This window comes from Procambarus clarkii, chromosome 21 (assembly GCF_040958095.1).
Source record: "Procambarus clarkii isolate CNS0578487 chromosome 21, FALCON_Pclarkii_2.0, whole genome shotgun sequence".
In the NCBI taxonomy this organism is placed as follows: Eukaryota; Metazoa; Arthropoda; class Malacostraca; order Decapoda; family Cambaridae; genus Procambarus; species Procambarus clarkii.
In genome coordinates, this window is record NC_091170.1 from 30,821,593 (window position 1) to 30,848,440 (window position 26,848).

Sequence of the window (26,848 nt, forward strand, 5' to 3'; positions counted from 1 at the left end):
TTATCTTATCTTTGCATTCAATTTTGTACGGTAATTTTTCAAACTTAAAATGTAAATAGCTATATATATATATATACCCCCTCTAAATGAAAAATGGCCTAATTTAACATATGTGCTAAAAATATTAACATAAATAATTCGTTTGTTAGATAATAAGATATTCATAGCAATAAGGTTTCTTGGAATGGCCTATAATGCACGCAAATACTAGTTTACGCACTTTTCGGGGAGTACGAATGGAATTTCAAAATGGCGTTCAAACGGCGGTTGGTCGTTGAAGGTTCTGGCGCTCAGTATCGTCGGTGCCGCCATCGCGACAACATGTACTGCTGATTTCCGACATCAGCAACATTGCTCCAGGTAAGAGTGATAATTCTTTTTGACATATTTATATCTTATATATACACACTATATAGAATTATATAATATAATGGAGTTTGCATCGAACAATGCCTATCAATGTTAGTTTAGTTCGTTTATTATGCACCCCATACCCATCTTGTGGGCTACCTTGAGGTGCTTTTGGCTTAGTGTCCCCGCGGCCCGGTCGTCGACCAGGCCTCCTGGTTGCTGGACTGATCAACCAGGCTGTTGGACGCGGCTGCTCGCAGCCTGACGTATGCGTCACAGCCTGGTTGATCAGGTATCCTTTGGAGGTGCTTATCCAGTTCTCTCTTGAACACTGTGAGGGGTCGGCCAGTTATGCCCCTTATGTGTAGTGGAAGCGTGTTGAACAGTCTCGTGCCTCTGATGTTGATAGTTCTCTCTGAGTACCTGTTGTACCTCTGCTGGGCGGTAGTGGAAAGGGTTAGAGGCATATAATGGGCTCAGGGACTGAACCCCACAATTCATTTAGCTAAGCAAGTTACAATCTTGAATCGTCACATCAACAATGGTTCGAGATCGACCTCAAGTACAGGTTCTAAATTAAGCACCTGACATATGTGGAGAGCTAGTGTCACAATTTATGTTTGTCCTGCACACCGCCCCCCATCCAGTGGGCAGCGGTGGATAGGTTACAATCACTCGGTTACTACCTACAGTTAGCAGACTGGGGATATTTGGCTAAAATTTCTGGTAGCAGATCAGGTCCCCCATTTGTTCAGATTTTTTTTCAAATTGGATTTTACAATTCAAGTGTTATGTTATTTACTGCTTTAGCAGATAGGCGGTTCCATGGGTTTATAACCCTGTGGGTGAAAATATAGCTTATGTTTTCAGTCCTACACTGCGGCTTGTTGGACTTGAAATCGTTGTTCCTTGTTTGTGTTCCATCTGACCTTTTGAAGTTGTTCTCTGGATCCATATCTTCGAAACTGTTCAATATTTTAATAGGCAGGCGATGAGTCACAATAACGTGGCTGAAGTATGTTGACCAGACCACACACTAGAAGTTGAAGGGACGACGAGTTTCGGTCCGTCCTGGACCATTCTCAAGTCGATTCAAGTCGATATTTTAATAGTTTCGGTGAGATCCATCCTGGCATATGCCTAGTTTGCAGTGTTGTTAGCCCTGTGACCCTCAACCGTTCATGGTATGAAACTAGACCTCATTCTGCAATTATTTTTGTCGCCTGGTGTTCAATTTTCTCCATGAAAGGTTGGGCGCGGGGTGGGTTCTCTGTCGGCCTCTAAGTGGGTTCTCTGTCGGGCTCCAAGTGGGTTCTCTGTCGGGCTCCAAGTGGGTTCTCTGTCGGGCTCCAAGTGGGTTCTCTGTCGGGCCCCAAGTGGGTTCTCTGTCGGGCCCCAAGTGGGTTCTCTGTCGGGCCCCAAGTGGGTTCTCTGTCGGGCCCCAAGTGGGTTCTCTGTCGGGCCCCAAGTGGGTTCTCTGTCGGGCCCCAAGTGGGTTCTCTGTCGGGCCCCAAGTGGGTTCTCTGTCGGGCCCCAAGTGGGTTCTCTGTCGGGCCCCAAGTGGGTTCTCTGTCGGGGCTCCGGGGTGGGTTCTCTGTCGGGGCTCCGGGGTGGGTTCTCTGTCGGGGCTCCGGGGTGGGTTCTCTGTCGGGGCTCCGGGGTGGGTTCTCTGTCGGGGCTCCGGGGTGGGTTCTCTGTCGGGGCTCCGGGGTGGGTTCTCTGTCGGGGCTCCGGGGTGGGTTGTCGGTCGGGGCTCCGGGGTGGGTTGTCGGTCGGGGCTCCGGGGTGGGTTGTCGGTCGGGGCTCCGGGGTGGGTTGTCGGTCGGGGCTCCGGGGTGGGTTGTCGGTCGGGGCTCCGGGGTGGGTTGTCGGTCGGGGCTCCGGGGTGGGTTGTCGGTCGGGGCTCCGGGGTGGGTTGTCGGTCGGGGCTCCGGGGTGGGTTGTCGGTCGGGGCTCCGGGGTGGGTTGTCGGTCGGGGCTCCGGGGTGGGTTGTCGGTCGGGGCTCCGGGGTGGGTTGTCGGTCGGGGCTCCGGGGTGGGTTGTCGGTCGGGGCTCCGGGGTGGGTTGTCGGTCGGGGCTCCGGGGTGGGTTGTCGGTCGGGGCTCCGGGGTGGGTTGTCGGTCGGGGCTCCGGGGTGGGTTGTCGGTCGGGGCTCCGGGGTGGGTTGTCGGTCGGGGCTCCGGGGTGGGTTGTCGGTCGGGGCTCCGGGGTGGGTTGTCGGTCGGGGCTCCGGGGTGGGTTGTCGGTCGGGGCTCCGGGCAGGCTTTAGGTACTCAACTGGCGGGCTCTGGGTGGGTGACTGCTCGGGCTCCAGGTGGGTGTCTGTCCGGCTTCGGGTGGGTTCTTGGTAGGGTTTGGGGGGTGTGGGTTCTTGGTAGGGCTTGGGGGGGTGTGGGTACTTGGTAGGGCTTGGGGGGGTGTGGGTTCTTGGTAGGACTTGGGGGGGGGGTGTGGGTTCTTGGTAGGACTTGGGGGGGTGTGGGTTCTTGGTAGGACTTGGGGGGGGTGTGGGTTCTTGGTAGGGCTTGGGGGGGTGTGGGTTCTTGGTAGGGCTTGGGGGGGTGTGGGTTCTTGGTAGGGCTTGGGGGGGTGTGGGTATTTGGTAGGGCTTGGGGGGGTGTGGGTTCTTGGTAGGGCTTGGGGGGGTGTGGGTTCTTGGTAGAGCCTGGGGGGGGTGTGGGTTCTTGGTAGGGCTCGGGGGGGTGTGGGTTCTTGGTAGGGCTCGGGGAGGTGTGGGTTCTTGGTAGGGCTCGGGGGGGTGTGGGTTCTTGGTAGGGCTCGGGGGGTGTGGGTTCTTGGTAGGGCTCGGGGGGGTGTGGGTTCTTGGTAGGGCTCGGGGGGGTGTGGGTTCTTGGTAGGGATCGGGGGGGTTGGGTTCTCTGTAGGGCTCGGGGTGCGTTCTTGGTAGGGCTCGGGGTGGGTTCTCGGTAGGTCTCGGGGCGGGCTCCAGGTACTCAACTGACGGGTTCCAGTTCACTCAACTGGCGGGCTCCGGTTCACTCAACTGGCGGGCTCCGGTTTATTAAACTGGCGGGCTCCGGGTGTTTGACTGGTCGGGCTCCGGGTGGGTGACTGTTCGGGCTCCAGGTGGGTGTCTGTCCGGCTTCGGGTATGTACTTGGCAGGGCTTCGGGGTGGGTTCTTGGTAGGACTTAGGGTTGGCTCCCGGTCAGGCTCAGGGTGGGCTCTTTCGGGTTCGGGATGGGCTCTCGGGCTTGGGGTACCTCTGTAGGGCTTGGGGTAGGTTCTTGGTCGGGCCCAGGGTGGGTTCTCTGTAGGGCTCAGGGTGTTTTCATGGTAGGACTAGGGGTGGGTTCTCTGTAGGGATCAGGGTGGATTCTCGGTAGGACTCTGGGTGGGTTCTCGGTCGGGCTCGGGGCGGGCTCCAGGTACTCAACTGACGGGTTCCAGTTCACACAACTGGCGGGCTCCGGTTCACTCATCTGGCGGGCTCCGGTTTACTAAACTGGCGGGCTCCGGGTGTTTGACTGGTCGGGCTCCGGGTGGGTGACTGTTCGGGCTCCAGGTGGGTGTCTGTCCGGCTTCGGGTAGGTTCTCGGTAGGGCTTGGGGGTGGGTTCTCGGTAGGGCTTGGGGTGGGTTCTCGGTAGGGCTTGGGGGTGGGTTCTCGGTAGGGCTTGGGGGTGGGTTCTCGGTAGGGCTTGGGGCTGAGTTCTCGGTAGGGCTTGGGGCTGGGTTCTCGGTAGGGCTTGGGGCTGGGTTCTCGGTAGGGCTTGGGGCTGGGTTCTCGGTAGGGCTTGGGGGGTGGGTTCTCGGTAGGGCTTGGGGGGTGGGTTCTCGGTAGGGCTCGGGGTGGGCTCTTTCGGGATCGGGATAGGCTCTCGGGCTTGGGGACCCTCTGTAGGGCTCGGGGTAGGTTCTTGCTCGGGCTCAGGGTGGGTTCTCGGTAGGGCTCGGGGCAGGCTCCAGGTACTCAACTGACGGGTTCCAGTTCACTCAACTGGCGGGCTCCGGGTGGGTGACTGTTCGGGCTCCAGGTGGGTGTCTGTCCAGCTTCGGGTGGGTTCTTGGTAGGGCTTGGGGTGGGTTCTTGGTAGGTATTAGGGCAGGGTTCTTGGTAGGGCTTGGGGGTGGGTTCTTGGTAGGGCTTGGGGGTGGGTTCTTGGTAGGGTTTGGGGTTGGCTCCCGGTCAGGCTCGGGGTGGGCTCTTTTGGGATAGGCTCTCGGGCTTGGGGAACCTCTGTAGGGCTCGGGGTAGGTTCTTGGTCGGGCTCAGGGTGGGTTCTCGGTAGGGCTCGGGGCAGGCTCCAGGTACTCAACTGACGGGTTCCAGTTCACTCAACTGGCGGGCTCCGGTTCACTCAACTGGCGGGCTCCGGTTTACTAAACTGGCGGGCTCCGGGTGTTTGACTGGTCGGGCTCCGGGTGGGTGACTGTTCGGGCTCCAGGTGGGTGTCTGTCCGGCTTCGGGTGGGTCCTTGGTAGGGCTTGGGGTGGGTTCTTGGTAGGTATTGGGGCTGGGTTCTCAGTAGGGCTTTGGGCTGGGTTCTCGGTTGGGCTTTGGGCTGGGTTCTCGGTAGGGCTTGGGGGGTGGGTTCTCGGTAGGGTTTGGGGGGGGGGTTCTCGGTAGGGCTTGGGGGGGTGGGTTCTCGGTAGGGCTTGGGGGGGTGGGTTCTCGGTAGGGCTTGGGGGGGTGGGTTCTCGGTAGGGCTTGGGGGGGTGGGTTCTCGGTAGGGCTTGGGGAGGGTGGGTTCTCGGTAGGGCTTGGGGGGGGTGGGTTCTCGGTAGGGCTTGGGGGGGTGGGTTCTCGGTAGGGCTTGGGGGGGTGGGTTCTCGGTAGGGCTTGGGGGGGTGGGTTCTCGGTAGGGCTTGGAGGGGGGGTTCTCGGTAGGGCTTGGGGGGGGGGTTCTCGGTAGGGCTTGGGGAGGTGGGTTCTCGGTAGGGGTCGGGGTGGGCTCTTTCGGGATCGGGATAGGCTCTCGGGCTTGGGGAACCTCTGTAGGGCTCGGGGTAGGTTCTTGGTCGGGCTCAGGGTGGGTTCTCGGTAGGGCTCGGGGCGGGCTCCAGGTACTCAACTGACGGGTTCCAGTTCACTCAACTGGCGGGCTCCGGTTCACTCAACTGGCGGGCTCCGGTTTACTAAACTGGCGGGCTCCGGGTGTTTGACTGGTCGGGCTCCGGGTGGGTGACTGTTCGGGCTCCAGGTGGGTGTCTGTCCAGCTTCGGGTGGGTTCTTGGTTGGGCTTGGGGTGGGTTCTTGGTAGGTATTAGGGCTGGGTTCTTGGTAGGGCTTGGGGGTGGGTTTTGGTAGGGCTTGGGGGGTGGGTTCTCGGTAGGGCTTGGGGGGTGGGTTCTCGGTAGGGCTCGGGGTGGGCTCTTTCGGGATCGGGATAGGCTCTCGGGCTTGGGGAACCTCTGTAGGGCTCGGGGTAGGTTCTTGGTCAGGCTCAGGGTGGGTTCTCGGTAGGGCTCGGGGCGGGCTCCAGGTACTCAACTGACGGGTTCCAGTTCACTCAACTGGCGGGCTCCGGTTCACTCAACTGGCGGGCTCCGGTTTACTAAACTGGCGGGCTCCGGGTGTTTGACTGGTCGGGCTCCGGGTGGGTGACTGTTCGGGCTCCAGGTGGGTGTCTGTCCGGCTTCGGGTGGGTCCTTGGTAGGCCTTGGGGTGGGTTCTTGGTAGGTATTGGGGCTGGGTTCTCGGTAGGGCTTTGGGCTGGGTTCTCGGTTGGGCTTTGGGCTGGGTTCTCGGTAGGGCTTGGGGGGTGGGTTCTCGGTAGGGTTTGGGGGGGTGGGTTCTCGGTAGGGTTTGGGGGGGTGGGTTCTCGGTAGGGCTTGGGGGGTGGGTTCTCGGTAGGGCTTGGGGGAGTGGGTTCTCGGTAGGGCTTGGGGGGTGGGTTCTCGGTAGGGCTTGGGGGGGGTGGGTTCTCGGTAGGGCTTGGGGGTGTGGGTTCTCGGTAGGGCTCGGGGGGGTGTGGGTTCTCGGTAGGGCTCGGGGAGGTGTGGGTTCTCGGTAGGGCTCGGGGGGGTGTGGGTTCTCGGTAGGGCTCGGGGGGGTGTGGGTTCTTGGTAGGGCTCGGGGGGTGTGGGTTCTTGGTAGGGCTCGGGGGGTGTGGGTTCTTGGTAGGGCTCGGGGGGGTGTGGGTTCTTGGTAGGGATCGGGGGGGTTGGGTTCTCTGTAGGGCTCGGGGTGCGTTCTTGGTAGGGCTCGGGGTGGGTTCTCGGTAGGTCTCGGGGCGGGCTCCAGGTACTCAACTGACGGGTTCCAGTTCACTCAACTGGCGGGCTCCGGTTCACTCAACTGGCGGGCTCCGGTTTATTAAACTGGCGGGCTCCGGGTGTTTGACTGGTCGGGCTCCGGGTGGGTGACTGTTCGGGCTCCAGGTGGGTGTCTGTCCGGCTTCGGGTATGTACTTGGCAGGGCTTCGGGGTGGGTTCTTGGTAGGACTTAGGGTTGGCTCCCGGTCAGGCTCAGGGTGGGCTCTTTCGGGTTCGGGATGGGCTCTCGGGCTTGGGGTACCTCTGTAGGGCTCGGGGTAGGTTCTTGGTCGGGCCCAGGGTGGGTTCTCTGTAGGGCTCAGGGTGTTTTCATGGTAGGACTAGGGGTGGGTTCTCTGTAGGGATCAGGGTGGATTCTCGGTAGGACTCTGGGTGGGTTCTCGGTCGGGCTCGGGGCGGGCTCCAGGTACTCAACTGACGGGTTCCAGTTCACACAACTGGCGGGCTCCGGTTCACTCATCTGGCGGGCTCCGGTTTACTAAACTGGCGGGCTCCGGGTGTTTGACTGGTCGGGCTCCGGGTGGGTGACTGTTCGGGCTCCAGGTGGGTGTCTGTCCGGCTTCGGGTAGGTTCTCGGTAGGGCTTGGGGGTGGGTTCTCGGTAGGGCTTGGGGTGGGTTCTCGGTAGGGCTTGGGGTGGGTTCTCGGTAGGGCTTGGGGTGGGTTCTCGGTAGGGCTTGGGGGTGGGTTCTCGGTAGGGCTTGGGGGTGGGTTCTCGGTAGGGCTTGGGGCTGAGTTCTCGGTAGGGCTTGGGGCTGGGTTCTCGGTAGGGCTTGGGGCTGGGTTCTCGGTAGGGCTTGGGGGGTGGGTTCTCGGTAGGGCTTGGGGGGTGGGTTCTCGGTAGGGCTTGGGGGGTGGGTTCTCGGTAGGGCTTGGGGGTGGGTTCTCGGTAGGGCTTGGGGGGTGGGTTCTCGGTAGGGCTCGGGGTGGGCTCTTTCGGGATCGGGATAGGCTCTCGGGCTTGGGGAACCTCTGTAGGGCTCGGGGTAGGTTCTCGTTAGGGCTCTGGGTGGGTTCTCTCTAGGGCTCGGGGCGGGCTCCAGGTACTCAACTGACGGGTTCCAGTCCACTCAACTGGCGGGCTCCGGTTCACTCAACTGGCGGGCTCCGGTTTACTAAACTGGCGGGCTCCGGGTGTTTGACTGGTCGGGCTCCGGGTGGGTGACTGTTCGGGCTCCAGGTGGGTGTCTGTCCAGCTTCGGGTGGGTTCTTGGTAGGGCTTGAGGTGGGTTCTTGGTAGGTATTAGGGCAGGGTTCTTGGTAGGGCTTGGGGGTGGGTTCTTGGTAGGGCTTGGGGGGTGGGTTCTTGGTAGGGTTTGGGGTTGGCTCCCGGTCAGGCTCGGGGTGGGCTCTTTCGGGATAGGCTCTCGGGCTTGGGGAACCTCTGTAGGGCTCGGGGTAGGTTCTTGGTCGGGCTCAGGGTGGGTTCTCGGTAGGGCTCGGGGCAGGCTCCAGGTACTCAACTGACGGGTTCCAGTTCACTCAACTGGCGGGCTCCGGTTCACTCAACTGGCGGGCTCCGGTTTACTAAACTGGCGGGCTCCGGGTGTTTGACTGGTCGGGCTCCGGGTGGGTGACTGTTCGGGCTCCAGGTGGGTGTCTGTCCGGCTTCGGGTGGGTCCTTGGTAGGGCTTGGGGTGGGTTCTTGGTAGGTATTGGGGCTGGGTTCTCGGTAGGGCTTTGGGCTGGGTTCTCGGTTGGGCTTTGGGCTGGGTTCTCGGTAGGGCTTGGGGGGTGGGTTCTCGGTAGGGTTTGGGGGGGGTGGGTTCTCGGTAGGGCTTGGGGGGGTGGGTTCTCGGTAGGGCTTGGGGGGGTGGGTTCTCGGTAGGGCTTGGGGGGGTGGGTTCTCGGTAGGGCTTGGGGAGGGTGGGTTCTCGGTAGGGCTTGGGGAGGGTGGGTTCTCGGTAGGGCTTGGGGGGGGGTTCTCGGTAGGGCTTGGGGGGGTGGGTTCTCGGTAGGGCTTGGGGGGGGGCTCTTTCGGGATCGGGATAGGCTCTCGGGCTTGGGGAACCTCTGTAGGGCTCGGGGTAGGTTCTTGGTCGGGCTCAGGGTGGGTTCTCGGTAGGGCTCGGGGCGGGCTCCAGGTACTCAACTGACGGGTTCCAGTTCACTCAACTGGCGGGCTCCGGTTCACTCAACTGGCGGGCTCCGGTTTACTAAACTGGCGGGCTCCGGGTGTTTGACTGGTCGGGCTCCGGGTGGGTGACTGTTCGGGCTCCAGGTGGGTGTCTGTCCAGCTTCGGGTGGGTTCTTGGTAGGGCTTGGGGTGGGTTCTTGGTAGGTATTAGGGCTGGGTTCTTGGTAGGGCTTGGGGGTGGGTTTTGGTAGGGCTTGGGGGGTGGGTTCTCGGTAGGGCTTGGGGGGTGGGTTCTCGGTAGGGCTTGGGGGGTGGGTTCTCGGTAGGGCTCGGGGTGGGCTCTTTCGGGATCGGGATAGGCTCTCGGGCTTGGGGAACCTCTGTAGGGCTCGGGGTAGGTTCTTGGTCAGGCTCAGGGTGGGTTCTCGGTAGGGCTCGGGGCGGGCTCCAGGTACTCAACTGACGGGTTCCAGTTCACTCAACTGGCGGGCTCCGGTTCACTCAACTGGCGGGCTCCGGTTTACTAAACTGGCGGGCTCCGGGTGTTTGACTGGTCGGGCTCCGGGTGGGTGACTGTTCGGGCTCCAGGTGGGTGTCTGTCCGGCTTCCGGTGGGTCCTTGGTAGGCCTTGGGGTGGGTTCTTGGTAGGTATTGGGGCTGGGTTCTCGGTAGGGCTTTGGGCTGGGTTCTCGGTTGGGCTTTGGGCTGGGTTCTCGGTAGGGTTTGGGGGGGTGGGTTCTCGGTAGGGTTTGGGGGGGTGGGTTCTCGGTAGGGCTTGGGGGTGGGTTCTCGGTAGGGCTTGGGGGGGTGGGTTCTCGGTAGGGCTTGGGGGGGTGGGTTCTCGGTAGGGCTTGGGGGGGTGGGTTCTCGGTAGGGCTTGGGGGGGTGGGTTCTCGGAAGGGCTTGGGGGGGTGGGTTCTCGGTAGGGCTTGGGGGGGTGGGTTCTCGGTAGGGCTTGGGGGGGTGGGTTCTCGGTAGGGCTTGGGGGGGTGGGTTCTCGGTAGGGCTTGGGGGGGTGGGTTCTCGGTAGGGCTTGGGGGGGTGGGTTCTCGGTAGGGCTTGGGGGGGGGGGTTCTCGGTAGGGCTTGGGGGGGTGGGTTCTCGGTAGGGCTTGGGGGGGGTGGGTTCTCGGTAGGGCTTGGGGGGGGTGTGTTCTCGGTAGGGCTTGGGGGGGGGTTCTCGGTAGGGCTTGGGGGGGTGGGTTCTTTCGGGATCGGGATAGGCTCTCGGGCTTGGGGAACCTCTGTAGGGCTCGGGGTAGGTTCTTGGTCGGGCTCAGGGTGGGTTCTCGGTAGGGCTCGGGGCGGGCTCCAGGTACTCAACTGACGGGTTCCAGTTCACTCAACTGGCGGGCTCCGGTTCACTCAACTGGCGGGCTCCGGTTTACTAAACTGGCGGGCTCCGGGTGTTTGACTGGTCGGGCTCCGGGTGGGTGACTGTTCGGGCTCCAGGTGGGTGTCTGTCCAGCTTCGGGTGGGTTCTTGGTAGGGCTTGGGGTGGGTTCTTGGTAGGTATTAGGGCAGGGTTCTTGGTAGGGCTTGGGGGTGGGTTCTTGGTAGGGCTTAAGGGTGGGTTCTTGGTAGGGCTTAAGGGTGGGTTCTTGGTAGGGCTTAAGGGTGGGTTCTTGGTAGGGTTTGGGGTTGGCTCCCGGTCAGGCTCGGAGTGGGCTCTTTCGGGATCGGGATAGGCTCTCGGGCTTGGGGAACCTCTGTAGGGCTCGGGGTAGGTTCTTGTTCGGGCTCAGGGTGGGTTCTCGGTAGGGCTCGGGGCAGGCTCCAGGTACTCAACTGACGGGTTCCAGTTCACTCAACTGGCGGGCTCCGGTTCACTCAACTGGCGGGCTCCGGTTTACTAAACTGGCGGGCTCCGGGTGTTTGACTGGTCGGGCTCCGGGTGGGTGACTGTTCGGGCTCCAGGTGGGTGTCTGTCCGGCTTCGGGTGGGTCCTTGGTAGGCCTTGGGGTGGGTTCTTGGTAGGTATTGGGGCTGGGTTCTTGGTAGGGCTTTGGGCTGGGTTCTCGGTTGGGCTTTGGGCTGGGTTCTCGGTAGGGCTTAGGGGGTGGGTTCTCGGTAGGGTTTGGGGGGGTGGGTTCTCGGTAGGGTTTGGGGGGGGTGGGTTCTCGGTAGGGCTTGGGGGGGTGGGTTCTCGGTAGGGCTTGGGGGAGTGGGTTCTCGGTAGGGCTTGGGGGGGGTGGGTTCTCGGTAGGGCTTGGGGGGTTGGGTTCTCGGTATGGCTTGGGGGGGGGGGTTCTCGGTAGGGCTTGGGGGGGGGTTCTCGGTAGGGCTTGGGGGGGGGGTTCTCGGTAGGGCTTGGGGGGGTTCTCGGTTGGGCTTGGGGGGGGGTTCTCGGTAGGGCTTGGGGGGGTGGGTTCTCGGTAGGGCTTGGGGGGGTGGGTTCTCGGTAGGGCTAGGGGTGGGCTCTTTCGGGATCGGGATAGGCTCTCGGGCTTGGGGAACCTCTGTAGGGCTCGGGGTAGGTTCTTGGTCGGGCTCAGGGTGGGTTCTCGGTAGGGCTCGGGGCGGGCTCCAGGTACTCAACTGACGGGTTCCAGTTCACTCAACTGGCGGGCTCCGGTTCACTCAACTGGCGGGCTCCGGTTTACTAAACTGGCGGGCTCCGGGTGTTTGACTGGTCGGGCTCCGGGTGGGTGACTGTTCGGGCTCCAGGTGGGTGTCTGTCCAGCTTCGGGTGGGTTCTTGGTAGGGCTTGGGGTGGGTTCTTGGTAGGTATTAGGGCTGGGTTCTTGGTAGGGCTTGGGGGTGGGTTTTGGTAGGGCTTGGGTGGTGGGTTCTCGGTAGGGCTTGGGGGGTGGGTTCTCGGTAGGGCTTGGGTGGTGGGTTCTTGGTAGGGCTCGGGGTGGGCTCTTTCGGGATCGGGATAGGCTCTCGGGCTTGGGGAACCTCTGTAGGGCTCGGGGTACGTTCTTGGTCGGGTTCAGGGTGGGTTCTCGGTAGGGCTCGGGGCGGGCTCCAGGTACTCAACTGACGGGTTCCAGTTCACTCAACTGGCGGGCTCCGGTTCACTCAACTGGCGGGCTCCGGTTTACTAAACTGGCGGGCTCCGGGTATTTGACTGGTCGGGCTCCGGGTGGGTGACTGTTCGGGCTCCAGGTGGGTGTCTGTCCAGCTTCGGGTGGGTTCTTGGTAGGGCTTGGGGTGGGTTCTTGGTAGGTATTAGGGCTGGGTTCTTGGTAGGGCTTGGGGGTGGGTTCTTGGTAGGGCTTGGGGGTGGGTTCTTGGTAGGGTTTGGGGTTGGCTCCCGGTCAGGCTCGGGGTGGGCTCTTTCGGGATCGGGACAGGCTCTCGGGCTTGGGGAACCTCTGTAGGGCTCGGGGTAGGTTCTTGGTCGGGCTCAGGGTGGGTTCTCGGTAGGGCTCGGGGTGGGTTCTTGGTAGGGCTCGGGGCGGGTTCTCTGTAGGGATCGGGATGGGTTCTCGGTAGGGCTCGGGGCGGGCTCCAGGTACTCAACTGACGGGTTCCAGTTCACTCAACTGGCGGGCTCCTGTTCACTCAACTGGCGGGCTCCGGTTTACTAACTGGCGGGCTCCGGGTGTTTGACTGGTCGGGCTCCGGGTGGGTGACTGTTCGGGCTCCAGGTGGGTGTCTGTCCGGCTTCGAGTGGGTTCTTGGTAGGGCTTGGGGGTGGGTTCTTGGTAGGGCTTAGGGGTGGGGTCTTGGTAGGGCTTGGGGGTGGGGTCTTGGTAGGGCTTGGGGGTGGGGTCTTGGTAGGGCTTGTGGGTGGGGTCTTGGTAGGGCTTGGGGGTGGGGTCTTGGTAGGGCTTGGGGGTGGGTTCTTGGTAGGGCTTGGGGGTGGGTTCTCGGTAGGGCTTGGGGGGTGGGTTCTCGGTAGGGCTTGGGGGGTGGGTTCTCGGTAGGGCTTGGAGGGTGGGTTCTCGGTAGGGCTCGGGGTGGGCTCTTTCGGGATCGGGATAGGCTCTCGGGCTTGGGGAACCTCTGTAGGGCTCGGGGTAGGTTCTTGGTCGGGCTCAGGGTGGGTTCTCGGTAGGGCTCGGGGCGGGCTCCAGGTACTCAACTGACGGGTTCCAGTTCACTCAACTGGCGGGCTCCGGTTCACTCAACTGGCGGGCTCCGGTTTACTAAACTGGCGGGCTCCGGGTGTTTGACTGGTCGGGCTCCGGGTGGGTGACTGTTCGGGCTCCAGATGGGTGTCTGTCCGGCTTCGGGTGGGTTCTTGGTAGGGCTTGGGGGTCGGTTCTTGGTAGGGCTTGGGGGTGGGTTCCTGGTAGGGCTTAGGGTTGGCTCTCGGTCAGGCTCGGGGTGGGCTCTTTCGGGTTCAGGATGGGCTCTCGGGCTTGGGTTACCTCTGTAGGGCTCAGGGTAGGTTCTTGGTCAGGCTCAGGGTGGGCTCTCTGTAGGGCTCAGAGTGGGTTCTTGATAGGACTCGGGGTGGGTTCTCTGTAGGGATCAGGGTAGGTTCTCGTTAGGGCTCTGGGTGGGTTCTCGGTCGGGCTCGGGGCAGGCTCCAGGTACTCAACTGACGGGTTCCAGTTCACACAACTGGCGGGCTCCGGTTCACTCAACTGGCGGGCTCCGGTTTACTAAACTGGCGGGCTCCGGGTGTTTGACTGGTCGGGCTCCGGGTGGGTGACTGTTCGGGCTCCAGGTGGGTGTCTGTCCGGCTTCGAGTGGGTTCTTGGTAGGGCTTGGGGCTGGGTTCTTGGTAGGGCTTGGGTGTGGGTTCTTGATAGGGCTTGGGGGTGGGTTCTTGGTAGGGCTTGGGGGTGGGTTCTTGGTAGGGCTTGTGGGTGGGTTCTTGGTAGGGTTTGGGGTTGGCTCCCGGTCAGGCTCCGGGTGGGCTCTTTCGGGATCGGGATAGGCTCTCGGGCTTGGGGTACCTCTGTAGGGCTCGGGGTAGGTTCTTGGTCGGGCTCAGGGTGGGTTCTCTGTAGGGCTCGGGGTGGGTTCTTGGTAGGGCTCGGGGCGGGTTCTCTGTAGGGATCGGGATGGGTTCTCGGTAGGGCTCGGGGCGGGCTCCAGGTACTCAACTGACGGGTTCCAGTTCACTCAACTGGCGGGCTCCGGTTCACTCAACTGGCGGGCTCCGGTTTACTAAACTGGCGGGTTCCGGGTGTTTGACTGGTCGGGCTCCGGGTGGGTGACTGTTCGGGCTCCAGGTGGGTGTCTGTCCGGCTTCGGGTGGGTTCTTGGTAGGGCTTGGGGTGGGTTCTTGGTAGGTATTGGGGCTGGGTTCTTGGTAGGGCTTGGGGGTGGGTTCTTGGTAGGGCTTGGGGGTGGGTTCTTGGTAGGGCTTGGGGGTGGGTTCTTGGTAGGGCTTGGGGGTGGGTTCTTGGTAGGGTTTGGGGTTGGCTCCCGGTCAGGCTCGGGGTGGGCTCTTTCGGGATCGGGATAGGCTCTCGGGCTTGGGGAACCGCTGTACGGCTCGGGGTAGGTTCTTGGTCGGGCTCAGGGTGGGTTCTCTGTAGGGCTTGGGGTGGGTTCTCTGTAGGGATCGGGGTGGGTTCTCGGTAGGGCTCTGGGTGGGTTCTTGATCGGGCTCGGGGCAGGCTCCAGGTACTCAACTGATGGGTTCCAGTTCATTTAACTGGCAGGCCCCGGTTCACTCAGCTGGCGGGCTCCGGGTGGGTGACTGTTCGGGCTCCAGGTGGGTGTCTGTCCGGCTTCGGGTGGGTTCTTGGTAGGGCATAGGGTTGGCTGCCAAGACAAGTACAAGGGGAATGTTGTCTACGCTTATGTCGACCGTGCTCAAAGCCACAGCTCAGGATGGAAGCAAGTCGATGAAGAACTCTGTAGGGTAAGGCAGGTCCTAGTCAACAACGGCTTCTCCAATGGTTTCGTTGAAGACATCATAAAAAGGAAGGTGAAACACCATGCAACCTCTGAAGAGTCAACTAACACAACACCTGTACCCCCTATTAGACTATTTTACAGGAACTTCTTTTCCACAGCTCATAAAACGGAGGAAAGGGTCCTGAAAGATATTGTTAATAGGAACGTTATCCCTACACACAAAAATCAGAAGATACAATTGACAGTTTACTATAAAACCAAAAAAACAGCCAACCTACTCATGAAAAACTCTCCTGACACAAAGCAGAACGCCTTAAAGGAGACTAACGTCGTCTATACCTTCGAATGCCCACTTGGAGACTGTAAGCCTCAAAGAACTCAGTAATTAGGCAAGACAACAACATCTCTTTCCAGGCGATTAACAATGCATAAGCAACAGGGCTCCATTAAGAAACATATCTCTTACCACAACCAGGCCATCACCAGAGAAGTCTTAACAAACAACACAGAAATCATCGATAGATACAGTGATAGCAGGCAGCTTGACATCTGTGAGGCACTACACATCAAGAAGTCAACACCAGCAATCAACAGCCAATTGATGCACAACTATATTCTACCCACTTCAAGACTCCGTACCAATATAGAAGCATCAAGAGGAAGTATGGGTCAATAGGCCCTTTGCAGTTACTTCCATTCTTCCCTCTCATTTATCCAATTTATACCCATTGTTCCGTGTTCTGCGTTGGTCAAAAGTTTGTTCACCTCTTCCAAAACTGTTGCAACACATCACCTCACCCAAATGCGAGTATATAAGACAAGCTGTTTAATGTTAGCATAAGTAAAACTCTGTTTAGTGTTCTCAGGTTACAGTTGTGTGTGTATAAACTAAAGTCTCTGAAAATGTAACAAGTTATTACGAAACACGTTCAAGCCTCGCGTCAGACTAGAAATAAAAATGAATTTTGGAGAATTGATTTTTCAATTACCATCCACAGTAAAAAAGAAACATAAGAAATATTGAGAAAATTCGTGGTAGAATTATTAATCTTACCTTATCGGTCATATTTAACAATATATACATTATATATAATATATATATATTACTCTTATTACAAATTCGGTACTTACCGCAGTTTGGATCTGGCAACCGAGGTCCCCGTGGCCCGGAACCCTCGGCCTCCACCAGCACTGTTGTGGACCAGCAGACGACATACAGGAGCAGCTCGCCAGCATCATTCCTACTCAAAATGCAGACGTCAAACAACAGCTCTGACCCACGGAGAGTGGATAAGATTGTTAGGTAAGTGAATGTAGGGAAGATATTGTAGTGCAAGATGTTATTATTGTGTAATGATGAGGATCTGTGTGTGTGTGGGGGAGGAAGTTAGTAGGTCATCATATGGACAATTCGTTCTTATATGGGCATGGGTTTTCTTGTCTCTGTACAATGCTTTGGTGTGATGTTTAAAGAATTACTTGTCTGTATACCTATATGGGTGGGATTTAGGGTATTATAGTTCGGTATTTTTGCTGTAGGGGGTATAGGTCATTACGTATACAAGATGCTTAGTTAGCAGACTTAAAACGATAATGATTAATGATAAAACAACCTAATCCATATAACATAACCAAGTCTAACTTAGTAGTACATTTTTATCAGAAAACTAGCCTTGTTGAAATGATTTTTTACTCCCATTTTGTTTGGAGTTTGAAAAGAAATGGCGAGGGTTAAACAAAGCTCATTTATTTATTTATATACAAGAAGGTATATAAGATTTTTACTTAATTTTTAGTTTTGACAGATAAGACCATATTAAATCAGATACAAGTCATACCACATACACGATGACTCGCAAACAAATGTTAAAACCTATCTAACCTAGGGTTTCCGGGTTCGATCCCCGGTGAAGGCAGAGACAAATGGGCAAAATGTTTTTCATCCTGATGCCCCTGTTACCTAGCAGTAAATAGGTACCTGGGAGTTAGACAGTTGCTACGGGCTGCTTCCTGGTGGGGGTGTAACAAAAAAGGAGGCCTGATCGAGGACCGGGCCGCGGGGACGCTAAGCCCCGAAATCATCTCAAGATAACCTAGCTCAACCCAACCTAAACTAACCAAACCAAGAATCAACCTAACCCAAACCAATGGAGTCCAGTACAGCTTAACCTAAGCTAATACATCCTACCATAACAGTATAGTGTATACGGTTTTAACAAACGGGAAAACGAGCATCGTCGAATTATTTCATGTCCAAAAAGTACCATCCATAAAGTTTGATACGTTAGGATGTATTAGCCAAGATTAGGCTGTGTTAGGCTTGGTTGGTTTGAGTTAGCCTGGGTAAGGTTAGGTAAATTTTCCAATCCATTGGTGAACAGTCATGTGTACAGGGCGACACATTATTACAGACCGTTTTACTAGTGATAAAAAAGCAATGTAGGACTAACACAACTATTGGAAAACAACAGTTGTGTTATCAGTGTATAGTAGTAATTAATAATTTTGTACAAAGTTTGCATAAAAATGTTAGGTGTTTCAAGTAACTCACTAGGTTCTGGTAGACCTTTCATGACCCGTATAAAGGCCAGGCTGTGTGTGAAGAACTGTTAAAACCATCAACAGGTAATATACAGAAATGTTTATTGAACTAAATGCAGCTGGCCGAAGCAGCCATTGACATGAAACTGTTAGCGGCTAGTTTCATGTTAGTTACGTATTTATGGAAACTCTCCATCAGCGACCACATAACCAGATTTTAAAATGCACTATAATCTTAATTTAAATATATTTTGTTATTACAGTACTGTATCTGGTTTTCTTTACAAAGTACAGTATTTATATCATCCTACCCACAACAGTTGTTTAATTTCCGAGTACCTGTTTACTGCTAGGTGAACAGAAGAATTAGGTGAAAGGAAATGTGCCCAGACATATCTGTCCTGACTGGGAATTGAACCCAGGATCCCCAATTGGGAGTCAAGGGGGAAGGCAACCGATTTTTACCTGACTTTACCTGAGGGCCACTAACGTATTAGTGGCCTCGACGAGAACAGAAAAGCTTGTCCAAAGTCCCCTCATTTGCCTTGATTATTTTTTTCCAGTTGGATTTTAAAATGTAAGAGTTTGGGCAATTATGTTTGGGCTTTTATAAGACATTATCTGGATCAACATCCTCCAAATTGTTCAGTATTTTAAAATTTCAATGAGGTCTGCTAAGTCATGTCTGGTTTGAAGTGTTGTTAGTGCTGTGGCCCTCAACTGTTCCTGGTATGAGAGTTGATTACACTCTGATACCCTCAACTATAATAAATTGTTTTCAGACAACATACAGCCTCTTTGCTCAAACCCCTGGACATACTAAACATTTAATCCGTACTCTTCATTCTCTTCACATTATAAACACTTGCAAAGCTCTGTTCCTTAATACTAACTCAGATTTTAAACTTCCGAATTGTATGAAATAAGAATGTTTGTGATGTTCTGCATGAACATCACTGCTGAAATATCTCTAAGATTCTCTATGCAGGTCTCTATATAGAGACCAAATGTGTGGAATTTCCTAACCCAATGTCTTCACTTTAGTATCCCACATTGTGCTAATTACTCATCTAGTGCTGTACTATCTACAAATGCACTCCATCAACATAATTTCTCATCACCCTTATTACTACCTTACCTCTCGCTTAACAATTAGCTTAGCTTAGATGTCACGCTATTGTGATTTCTGTGTATAATGAAGTAAGGGCGAAGAGGTAGAACGGCCTATTGACATAGCTCGAGTGCATGGGGGGAGTTGTGTAAAATCCTGGTTTGTCTCTCGGAGAGGCTGCAGGATCCAAGTAAATTCAGAAGAATTTCTGGTTGCAATTCTTATACCATGTCGTAGCTCAGTCGATTAAGGCAGCGTCTGGGATGCTCTTGGACGCAAGTTCGAATCCTCGTCACGGCCCCTTGTAGATTTGTTCTCTTAAGATTAACTGTTTCCCTTGTACAATAATTTAAAATTCACTGCAAATTTTGCGTTAGCTTTAAGATTTGCCTAAAATGCTATGCATGTTAGTGGCTTTACAAGAATGTACAGATAATGGCGATTCATTTGTACAAATAACCCATTGTAGTGAATAATATTGTAGTGTCAGGGGGGGCCTAACGGCTGAGTGGACAGCGCTCCGGATTTGTATTCCTAAGGTTCCGGGTTTGATCCCCAGTGGAGGTGGAAACAAATGGGCAGAGTTTTTCACCCTGATGCCCCTGTTACCTAGCAGTAAATAAGTACCTGAGAGTTAGACAGCTGCTACTGGCTGCTTCCTGGGGGGGTGTAACAAAAGGGAGGCCTGGTCGAGGATTGGGCCACGGGGACGCTAAGCCCCGAAATCGTCTCAAGATAACCTCAAAATACTGTAGTGTAGTGGTCAACAGTCAGCTCGCAATTGAAACGTTCGGGATTGATTTCTGCCGCAGGACAGGGACGTTTGGCACGTTTGCTTTTGCCCGATGCCTGTGTTCACCTAGCGGTAAATAAGTACCTAGGAGTTGGGCAACTATTGTTGGTTGCATCTTGGGAAAGACTAGTAGTTGGCCTAGAGGGGACCTTGATAAACCTAACTGGCTTTGTCCCAATGGGAAATCATACTTAAGTACGATACAAGTAAAAAACTTTTCAAAATCTTTTCTGTGGAGAGCCTTGTAGGCTCCAGGGAGCCTCTGGGCTCACCCAGAAAATGGTGTTTCATTACATTCAATGCTGTATTTTTTTTTTTCAAATAATGTTACTTTTGTGAGGGTTTGTGTACAGTAATTATTGAACTTCATTGTTGTTTGTATTTGTAATATGTTCTCTCATCTTCCCTCCTGATTTTCCATAACTAATCACTTCTTGCAAAGAGAATTATAAAACCTGTGTTTATTGAATTCATTTTATTTGCCTTCTCACTCATGATTTAATGTTACTTATTTGATCAATAACACCTTACTGATACAGTAATAATAATAATACATTAATATTACATTTTTATACATACCAACTGCAATATAATGTAATTTGACCATTGACAGGTACAAACCATCAGCACAAGGAACTCCAGGGGCCCCTGGTGAAGATCCAACTACTGACTACATGAATGTACTAGGCATGATCTTCAGCATGTGTGGTCTAATGATGAGAGTAAGTTTTGGGTTTCTGGCATTATAGGGTCTGTTCTGAAGCCCACGGTATCATCCCTATTGTCTACCACTATCATCCCTATTCATCCTGGCACTAGCTTGCTCAGTTTTTTTTGTTTTCAACTCATATTTTATGAACTACTGTATATTGTATGTAAGTGATGTTGGCATTCATGGGAACATTTTCTGTGGGAGCCATGCTTTTTGTATTGTTTATATTCATGCTTCACTTGTCAGTTTAAGTCACCCATCTTGTGTGCCCTTAGCTGTTCATTCATTCTGATTTAGTTTCTCAACTCTCTGCCTTGTAGCTAGTTTGTATTACCCATTCCCACCAGTAATATTTTTCAAGATTCTGGGTGTTGTCCTAGTCAGGGCTTCTCCTTTTGAGTTGCCATTACATCAGTACTGCTTGGGACTCGGTCCACGTGGCCAGGCCTGTTGCTGGGTATTTTAGTGTGTGTTATGTCTGATTCTGACTCGTGTGCCATGTTGGTGCCTTGCATCATCTTCTGTGTGTACAGTTGGAGTCACACTAATAATACTTCAATACCTGTCACATAGGTCTGATCTTTCTAGTTTTTTAATTGATAGGAGGTTGGAGAACCGTCAACTCAACCCTTGTGACTAACATGGATGTCCATTATTCGGTAATTATTGTGCCGAAGATTGTAATTAAGTCAAAATACATTTTCACTTTACTGAAAAATTTATGGCATGAGCGTGAAGTGAGCCAAAAGTGTGACAAAGCAACAGCAGTCGGCTGAATGCTGGGCATGGGGGAAGAGGGAGGGAGGGTGTGAGACTATCCCTTCCTCATTTCCTCTCTCAAGCTTGGTGAAAAAGTTCTCTCCTTTTGAATGTTTGGTTTCAGTAAAGTTGTGTGTGTGTACATCTATAATTTTAATACCAAATTATCCGTGATCAGTATCATATGCCATAATCAAGACGCATCATAAAAGAATTTTTTGCGAATAATTTATTAATAATAATAATTCATTGTGTTGGAGGACTGGCAGCCAGGTTATACATACAGTACATGTTAGGTTTGTATCCAGGTTTCCCCCCCCCCCTTTTCCCCCCTATCCCTAGGGTCTAATTACTGACCCTCCCCAGTATGCAACCCCACAATAAGCTGACTGACTTTTGGGTACCTATTTCCTGCTAGGTGAACAGGTACATTAGGTGATAGGATACACACCCGCCATTTCTATCTTGCCTGGGATTTGAACCCAGAATTCTAGATTGCGAGTCAAGAACGAACTCGACTATACTACCGGTACCCTCAATTTACTGGGATTTATGTCAAGAATGGTTGAGTTTGTGTAAATCCTGGTCATTATGTTATGTTGGGACCACCAATAATTGTCATATACTGTAATTATGATTTTTAAATGGAATTGTTTGCCAATGATTGCTCTATCATATGCCATTGTCAAAATGATAAGTACATACTGTAATAGATCATGTTGGACCACAAATTTTAGATCCATTTGGCATAGGGTCTCCATTTTTGTGCAACTCTGGAGCTCTTCTCAGTGTTACCTTGAGGTGCTTCCGGGGCTTAGCGTCCCCGCGGCCCGGTCGTCGACCAGGCCTCCTGGTTGCCGGACTGATCAACCAGGCTGTTGGATGCGGCTGCTCGCAGCCTGACGTATGAGTCGCAGCCTGACGTATGAGTCATAGCCTGGTTGATCAGGTGTAATTATGTTTAGAGCAGGGTTCTTCCCAGCTGGTTTCACCATTTGTGTTGTCTTCAAAGATTGCCTTGATAGCATTGCTCTAGTTGTTTGAGCTGCTGCTGTGGGATGTGGTTGCATATTTACACTATATGCGGCCTGTCGTGCTTTCCAGCGTGCAGTTCTAGATCATCAGGAATCTTCTTAGTTGTATTCCTTGCGGTTTGCCTCTCTTTTTACACCCTTTCTACTTTCTGGAGGGAAAGGGAGGGGAAGGGAATTATTAGGAGAAATCACTAAATCATTATAACTATATAGCATTTGGAAGGGATCAATATAAGGATTTTTGATGGGACATGGGGACGAAATTGTGCCCAACCACTTGGACAGTCGGGGATTGAAAACCGGCTTGCAAAAAAATGGGCCTTCGCTCTACTGTCTAGCCCAAGTGGTTGGGCGGGAAGGGAAGGTAGATCAATCTTTGATAGCTGGCAGTGCAGTATTTTAGCCTCAGTCTGCTTCAGTTGAGTTCTTCGGATCCAGCTTTGGGCCATGTGTAGATCCATATCTCCTGGTTCCTGGCTGGGGTAGGGGTTCTAGTGCATCGTTCGCTCTGGACAGTGCTCCTGTTCACCCTTCGTTTTTGAAGTGTTGACCTTTTAGGCAAGTTGATTGAAACCTCAGGTAACCTCAGGGCTGTCATCTGGTGGAAGATGGGTAAATCAAGGGCCTACCAGAAAAAGATGTTTAATTATACAGTATTCAATGCTTAATTTTCACATATATAGTACAGTACATGTTTTAAGTAAATAATATCAGACTTTATCTTGGATCATTTTCTTATTTAGGGTTTTAATCTTATAATACTTATATTGAGGAATGTGATTTCTACTCACTTTATGAATTTTAATCCTCCAAATACTGTATTATTAAAACTATGATTATAGAAATTTTAGACATTGTTATAAATGATACTCTATAGGTAACTCATTATTTCTTACTTGCAGTTGAAGTGGTGTGCTTGGGTTGCGCTATACTGCTCCTGCATCAGCTTTGCCAACTCGAGAGTCAATGACGATACGAAACAAATGCTCAGCAGCTTCATGTAAGGTTTATCTTGTTTTCTTCTGAAATTTGTATATTACTAAACCCATAAAGGTACAACCTGTCCTCATAGCATGTCACATTTTAACATACTTTACTTTACACAAGGCCAAAACCTGGTGTACTAAGGCAAATAAACATTGCGACGGGGTAAATACCCTAACTGTGCAACCTGTCCTCTTACAAATTACGTCTGAATTTGGTCGTTTGCCCATATGGCCGAAAATGGACGTAATTTAAAAATAAAAAAATTAAAATAAATTTTGGATTTTGTTTCAAAACAGTAAGTTAAGGGTCCTCTCGTAGGTTAGGAGGGCAGGAAATTGTCCTCAAGTTTCAAAAGCTATGAAAAACGTTAAATGAAAGTTTCCTCTCCTAACCTTTCCAAGTAAGCCAGAGGACTTAGAGAAAACGCGACAGTATGTCACTTTCGTGAGCCAATTTCATTTCAAATTACGTTCATTTTTGGATATAGCATGCATTCGAACGAAAAGCGACGTTATTTTCAAGAGGACAGGTTGAACCATGATGTGCCTGACCACCATCATATGGTGGGTCAGGTCACCTAAAGTCCCAGCTAGCCTGCCATCCCCGCTCGTTGAGCCAAATGGAACCCCCAAATATTCTATAAGGAAGAGAACAGGACTGGGAGGTGAGCGATTGACTACATGCCTGAAAAGGGCATTTCATTACCTGGATCTGGATTTGTACCTGGATAAGGGGGTTCTGGGATTTCTTTTCTCCAAGCCTGGCCTGGGCCAGGCATGACGTGCAAGATCTTGGTCCAGTAGACTGTTGCTTGGAGTGGCCTGCAGGGCCATATTCCCACTTACAATCTAGTTAGTCCAGCACTTCTTGCAGGAAACTCTAATTTTTTCTTGAAGAAATACTTTTGTTCCAGCCATACTTATTTTATTTGCTGTGAGGATATTAAGGAGCCGTGGTCCTTTGATATTCATACAGTGTTCTATGATTGTTCCTGTGGCACCTTTATTCTTCACTTGCGCTATTCTGCATTTCCTACCATATTGTTCGCTCCACTACCTTACCTTACCTTGAGGTGCTTCCGGGGCTTAGCGTCCCCGCGGCCCGGTCGTCGACCAGGCCTCTTGGTTGCTGAACTGATCAACCAGGCTGTTGGACGCGGCTGCTCGCAGCCTGACGTATGAGTCACAGCCTGGTTGATCAGGTATCCTTTGGAGGTGCTTATCCAGTTCTCTCTTGAACACTGTGAGGGGTCGGCCAGTTATGCCCCTTATGTGTAGCGGAAGCGTGTTGAACAGTCTCGGGCCTCTGATGTTGATAGAGTTCTCTCTCGGAGTACTTGTTGCACCTCCGCTTTTCAACGGGGGTATTCTGCACATCCTTCCATGTCTTCTGGTCTCATGTGATGTTATTTCTGTGTGCAGGTTTGGGACCAGCCCCTCTAATATTTTCCACGTGTAAATTATTATGTATCTCTCCCGCCTGCACTCAAGGGAGTACAGATTTAGGCTCTTTAGTCGGTCCCAATAGTTTAGATGTTTTACTGAGTGGATTCTAGCAGTAAAGGATCTCTGCACACTCTCCAGGTCAGCAATTTCTCCAGCTTTGAAAGGGGCTGTCATTGTGCAGCAGTACTCACTCTAGAGAGCACAAGCGTTTTGAAAAGTATCATCATCGGTATAGCATCTGTTATAATATTGTGCAAATTTTGGACCTGGATATTCATACAGTGTTCTATGACTGTTTCTGTGGCACATTTTTTCTTCACTTGTGCTATTCTGCATTTCCTACCATATTGTTCGCTCCACTATGTTATAATACTGCAAATTTTGGACCTGGAGTTCAGTCCATGTATACAGTACATGATACCTCTCTTGTCTCCTTTCCAGAGTACATTTTGGGAGCTTCAAATGGTCCCAATAATTTATGTACTTTATTGTGTTTGTGTGCTGAGTATGTCCTCTGTATTCCCTGTGTTTCAACAATCTCTCTTGCTCTGATTTGTTATTTTTGGGAGAGCCCTGTCAGTAGTTTTCTGAGCTTACTTGTCAGTCACTATAGCATTGACTTCATGATTTTCCTAAGGGTGACAACACTTGCATAATTGTCTTTTGTTATTGAATGTAATTTAAATTACATTAATCCAACCCATTGTTACTGGCTAATAGTTCTGATTTTCAAAGTAAATTATCATAATTAAACAAATATACTTTTATTTGCTTGTCACAAATAATTTACTAATTATATTAACATTTCAGGTTGTCCATTTCTGCAGTTGTGATGTCCTACCTTCAAAACCCACAGCCAATGACACCTCCATGGTCCAATATATAAACAGTTCTATATTATCGATTGTTTTTGGTTGAATGGAAATGTATAATTGCCTCACCATACTTGTATTAAAATTGTACTGCTGAATGAGTGACAATTTTAGTTTTAATAAACTAGCTAATGGTGCCAGGTTTGTATTATGATGTGCAATATGGAACAGTGCCAACATTTGATGATGTGCATGAGTTACAAAATGGCTTGGTTTGTTAATCTTTTAATTTGTGTAGCCTGCACTATATAATTCTTGTGTTGTACTTCCCATCCAAAAGTCTTTTTTTTTTTTCTTTAACAAATGGACAAATTTGTATTGTCCCATAACATTATCATGTCATTCATGCCAGTGTAAAAGGCAATAGCATGAAGGTCAAAGCTTGAAATATCCTGGAATATGAAGTACCATACGAGTTGATCCTCGAGTGACAACCACATTAGTACAGTAGATAGCCTCCATATTAGACATAAAAGGAAGACTTGATCACCACGTTAGAAATAGAAGAGTGAAAGGGAATTGGGAGTGGAATGGTAGGCAGTCAGTATGGGGGAAGGGAGACTTTTGGAGTACAGTACAGTACTGTCCATTCAGTAGAGCCAGGCTGTCACCTGATCGGATGACAGGCAAAGTTATCAGTCACTAGCACTGATTTTATAGTTTTCTTCGAGGTAACATCAACTGCATAATATCTTTTTGATCATGAAATTACATTAACTCCAACCAGTTACTGCTGGCTAATAATTCTTAGACATAAAGGAAAGAAGACAAATCAGAAGAGCATGTTAAGATAGGGCTACCTGAATAGGTTTCAGTTGTGGTTACTCCATCAGAGGGGCGTTCATGGGGATAAAGACAGATTCTACAGTAAATTGTTAATTCCTCTTTTAGGACTGCCTCCTCTTCCATTTTGCTTAGTTATGCAAAGTTGTTGTTTTATGGTTACAAAGGAAACATATCATTCCTTAATTTCTTATTTTGACTGTATCAGAATTTAGAATTTCTAAAATATAGTTACAGGTTGTAAGTACAGTATGTATAACAGTTTATACAGTACTATACTTAGTGTATAAAATATATATTAATGCAGGCCATATGTATTATTGTTAAATATGTACTTTTGTATTTCATAGTAAACCTTTTACCATAATATATAATTATCTTCTCCTTTCAATAGTGCATTTGTCATGTTGAATTATATGGTATATCAGGATTTTATCGGTACTACCTTGTTGACTGCGTGTTCCTCCCATTACTATACTGTATACAGTATCTCTCCTTCCCATTACAGTATTACGCTGAGATGTATCAGTAAGGTGGTTGGGCTCACTGGCTCAAGCAAAGAATATTCACTATACAATACTATATTGAATATAAATTCAGTGGATTTTGTACTACATGGGAACCTGGTCCAAGATAGGGATTTTAATCTAGCCAGTGACCTGTACAATGATTTTGGCATCTAGATAATGCAGAATTTCTCCAAGACTGATAATTTTAAATTAATATTACTAAAAAATTCAAACAGTGCTTTTTCCATGGGATTTCTGCATCAAATTATGCACAAATGTATGTCCTATCATGTGCACAAATAAAGGGTGAATGCTGTGGATCTTGTTGTCCATTAAAATCTGTACAATAAAGCTTTCAGTCACATGCCATCCCTAAGGTGTGGCGTTGTTTACAATTTCCCATTTAGAATCCTTTCATTAGAAAGTATTTACACCACAGTATTGTATGTCAAACATAAAAAATATTAAATGTATAAAGATATTGTACACAATGTGATAAATCAATGATATAATCTTTAGAGCAGGACAGCACGATCGAACCAATGTTGTGGATAACCACAGATGTGCACCTTAACCCATGGACTAGGATGTGCAAAAAGTTACACAACCTGGTCCTCATTCACATAAGTATCACCCCACCTGCTCTTGTTGTTCTGTCCTTTCTGAATGGTGGGTGGTAACCTAGGGGATAGAATTCCCCTTCTATTGTCCTCTTGGCCTCATGCTTCACTGATGTCGAGATTTTTAGCCTCAGCATATGCACATGACGAGTCAACTCTATTTCCTATGCTTATGGCATTTGTTTAGAAAAAATTAAACTCCTGACATTATTCCTGGGAGGTTGAAAGATTGTTCCTGTATTTAGCAC

The 26,848-nt window shown here is 51.8% G+C and overlaps 1 protein-coding gene and 1 long non-coding RNA gene across 2 annotated transcripts; one reads left to right on the forward strand and one right to left on the reverse strand.

Annotated features, from left to right (window-relative positions):
• Positions 1 to 236: 236 nt before the first annotated feature.
• On the forward strand, positions 237 to 25,845 carry LOC123760665 (protein Asterix-like). The gene is made up of 5 exons (XM_045746440.2): positions 237 to 360; positions 15,571 to 15,737; positions 19,493 to 19,601; positions 22,287 to 22,384; positions 24,627 to 25,845. Exons 2-5 carry the CDS (start codon positions 15,685 to 15,687, stop codon positions 24,700 to 24,702), a joined length of 336 nt encoding a protein of 111 aa, XP_045602396.1. The 5' UTR covers positions 237 to 360; positions 15,571 to 15,684; the 3' UTR covers positions 24,703 to 25,845.
• On the reverse strand, positions 20,790 to 26,486 carry LOC123760666 (uncharacterized). The gene is made up of 3 exons (XR_006773168.2): positions 26,468 to 26,486; positions 22,281 to 22,406; positions 20,790 to 21,982 (listed from the first exon to the last, which is right to left on the reverse strand). It is a non-coding gene; the product is annotated as an uncharacterized lncRNA (long non-coding RNA).
• Between the last annotated feature and the right edge of the window lie 362 nt (positions 26,487 to 26,848).

Coding starts and splice junctions, on each gene's coding strand:
- LOC123760665 (XM_045746440.2), top strand. CDS start 15,685: ATGCAGACGTCAAACAACAGCTCTGACCCACGGAGAGTGGATAAGATT. Junction 15,738..19,492: donor AGAGTGGATAAGATTGTTAG/GTAAGTGAATGT, acceptor GACCATTGACAG/GTACAAACCATCAGCACAAG. Junction 22,385..24,626: donor CAAATGCTCAGCAGCTTCAT/GTAAGGTTTATC, acceptor TTAACATTTCAG/GTTGTCCATTTCTGCAGTTG.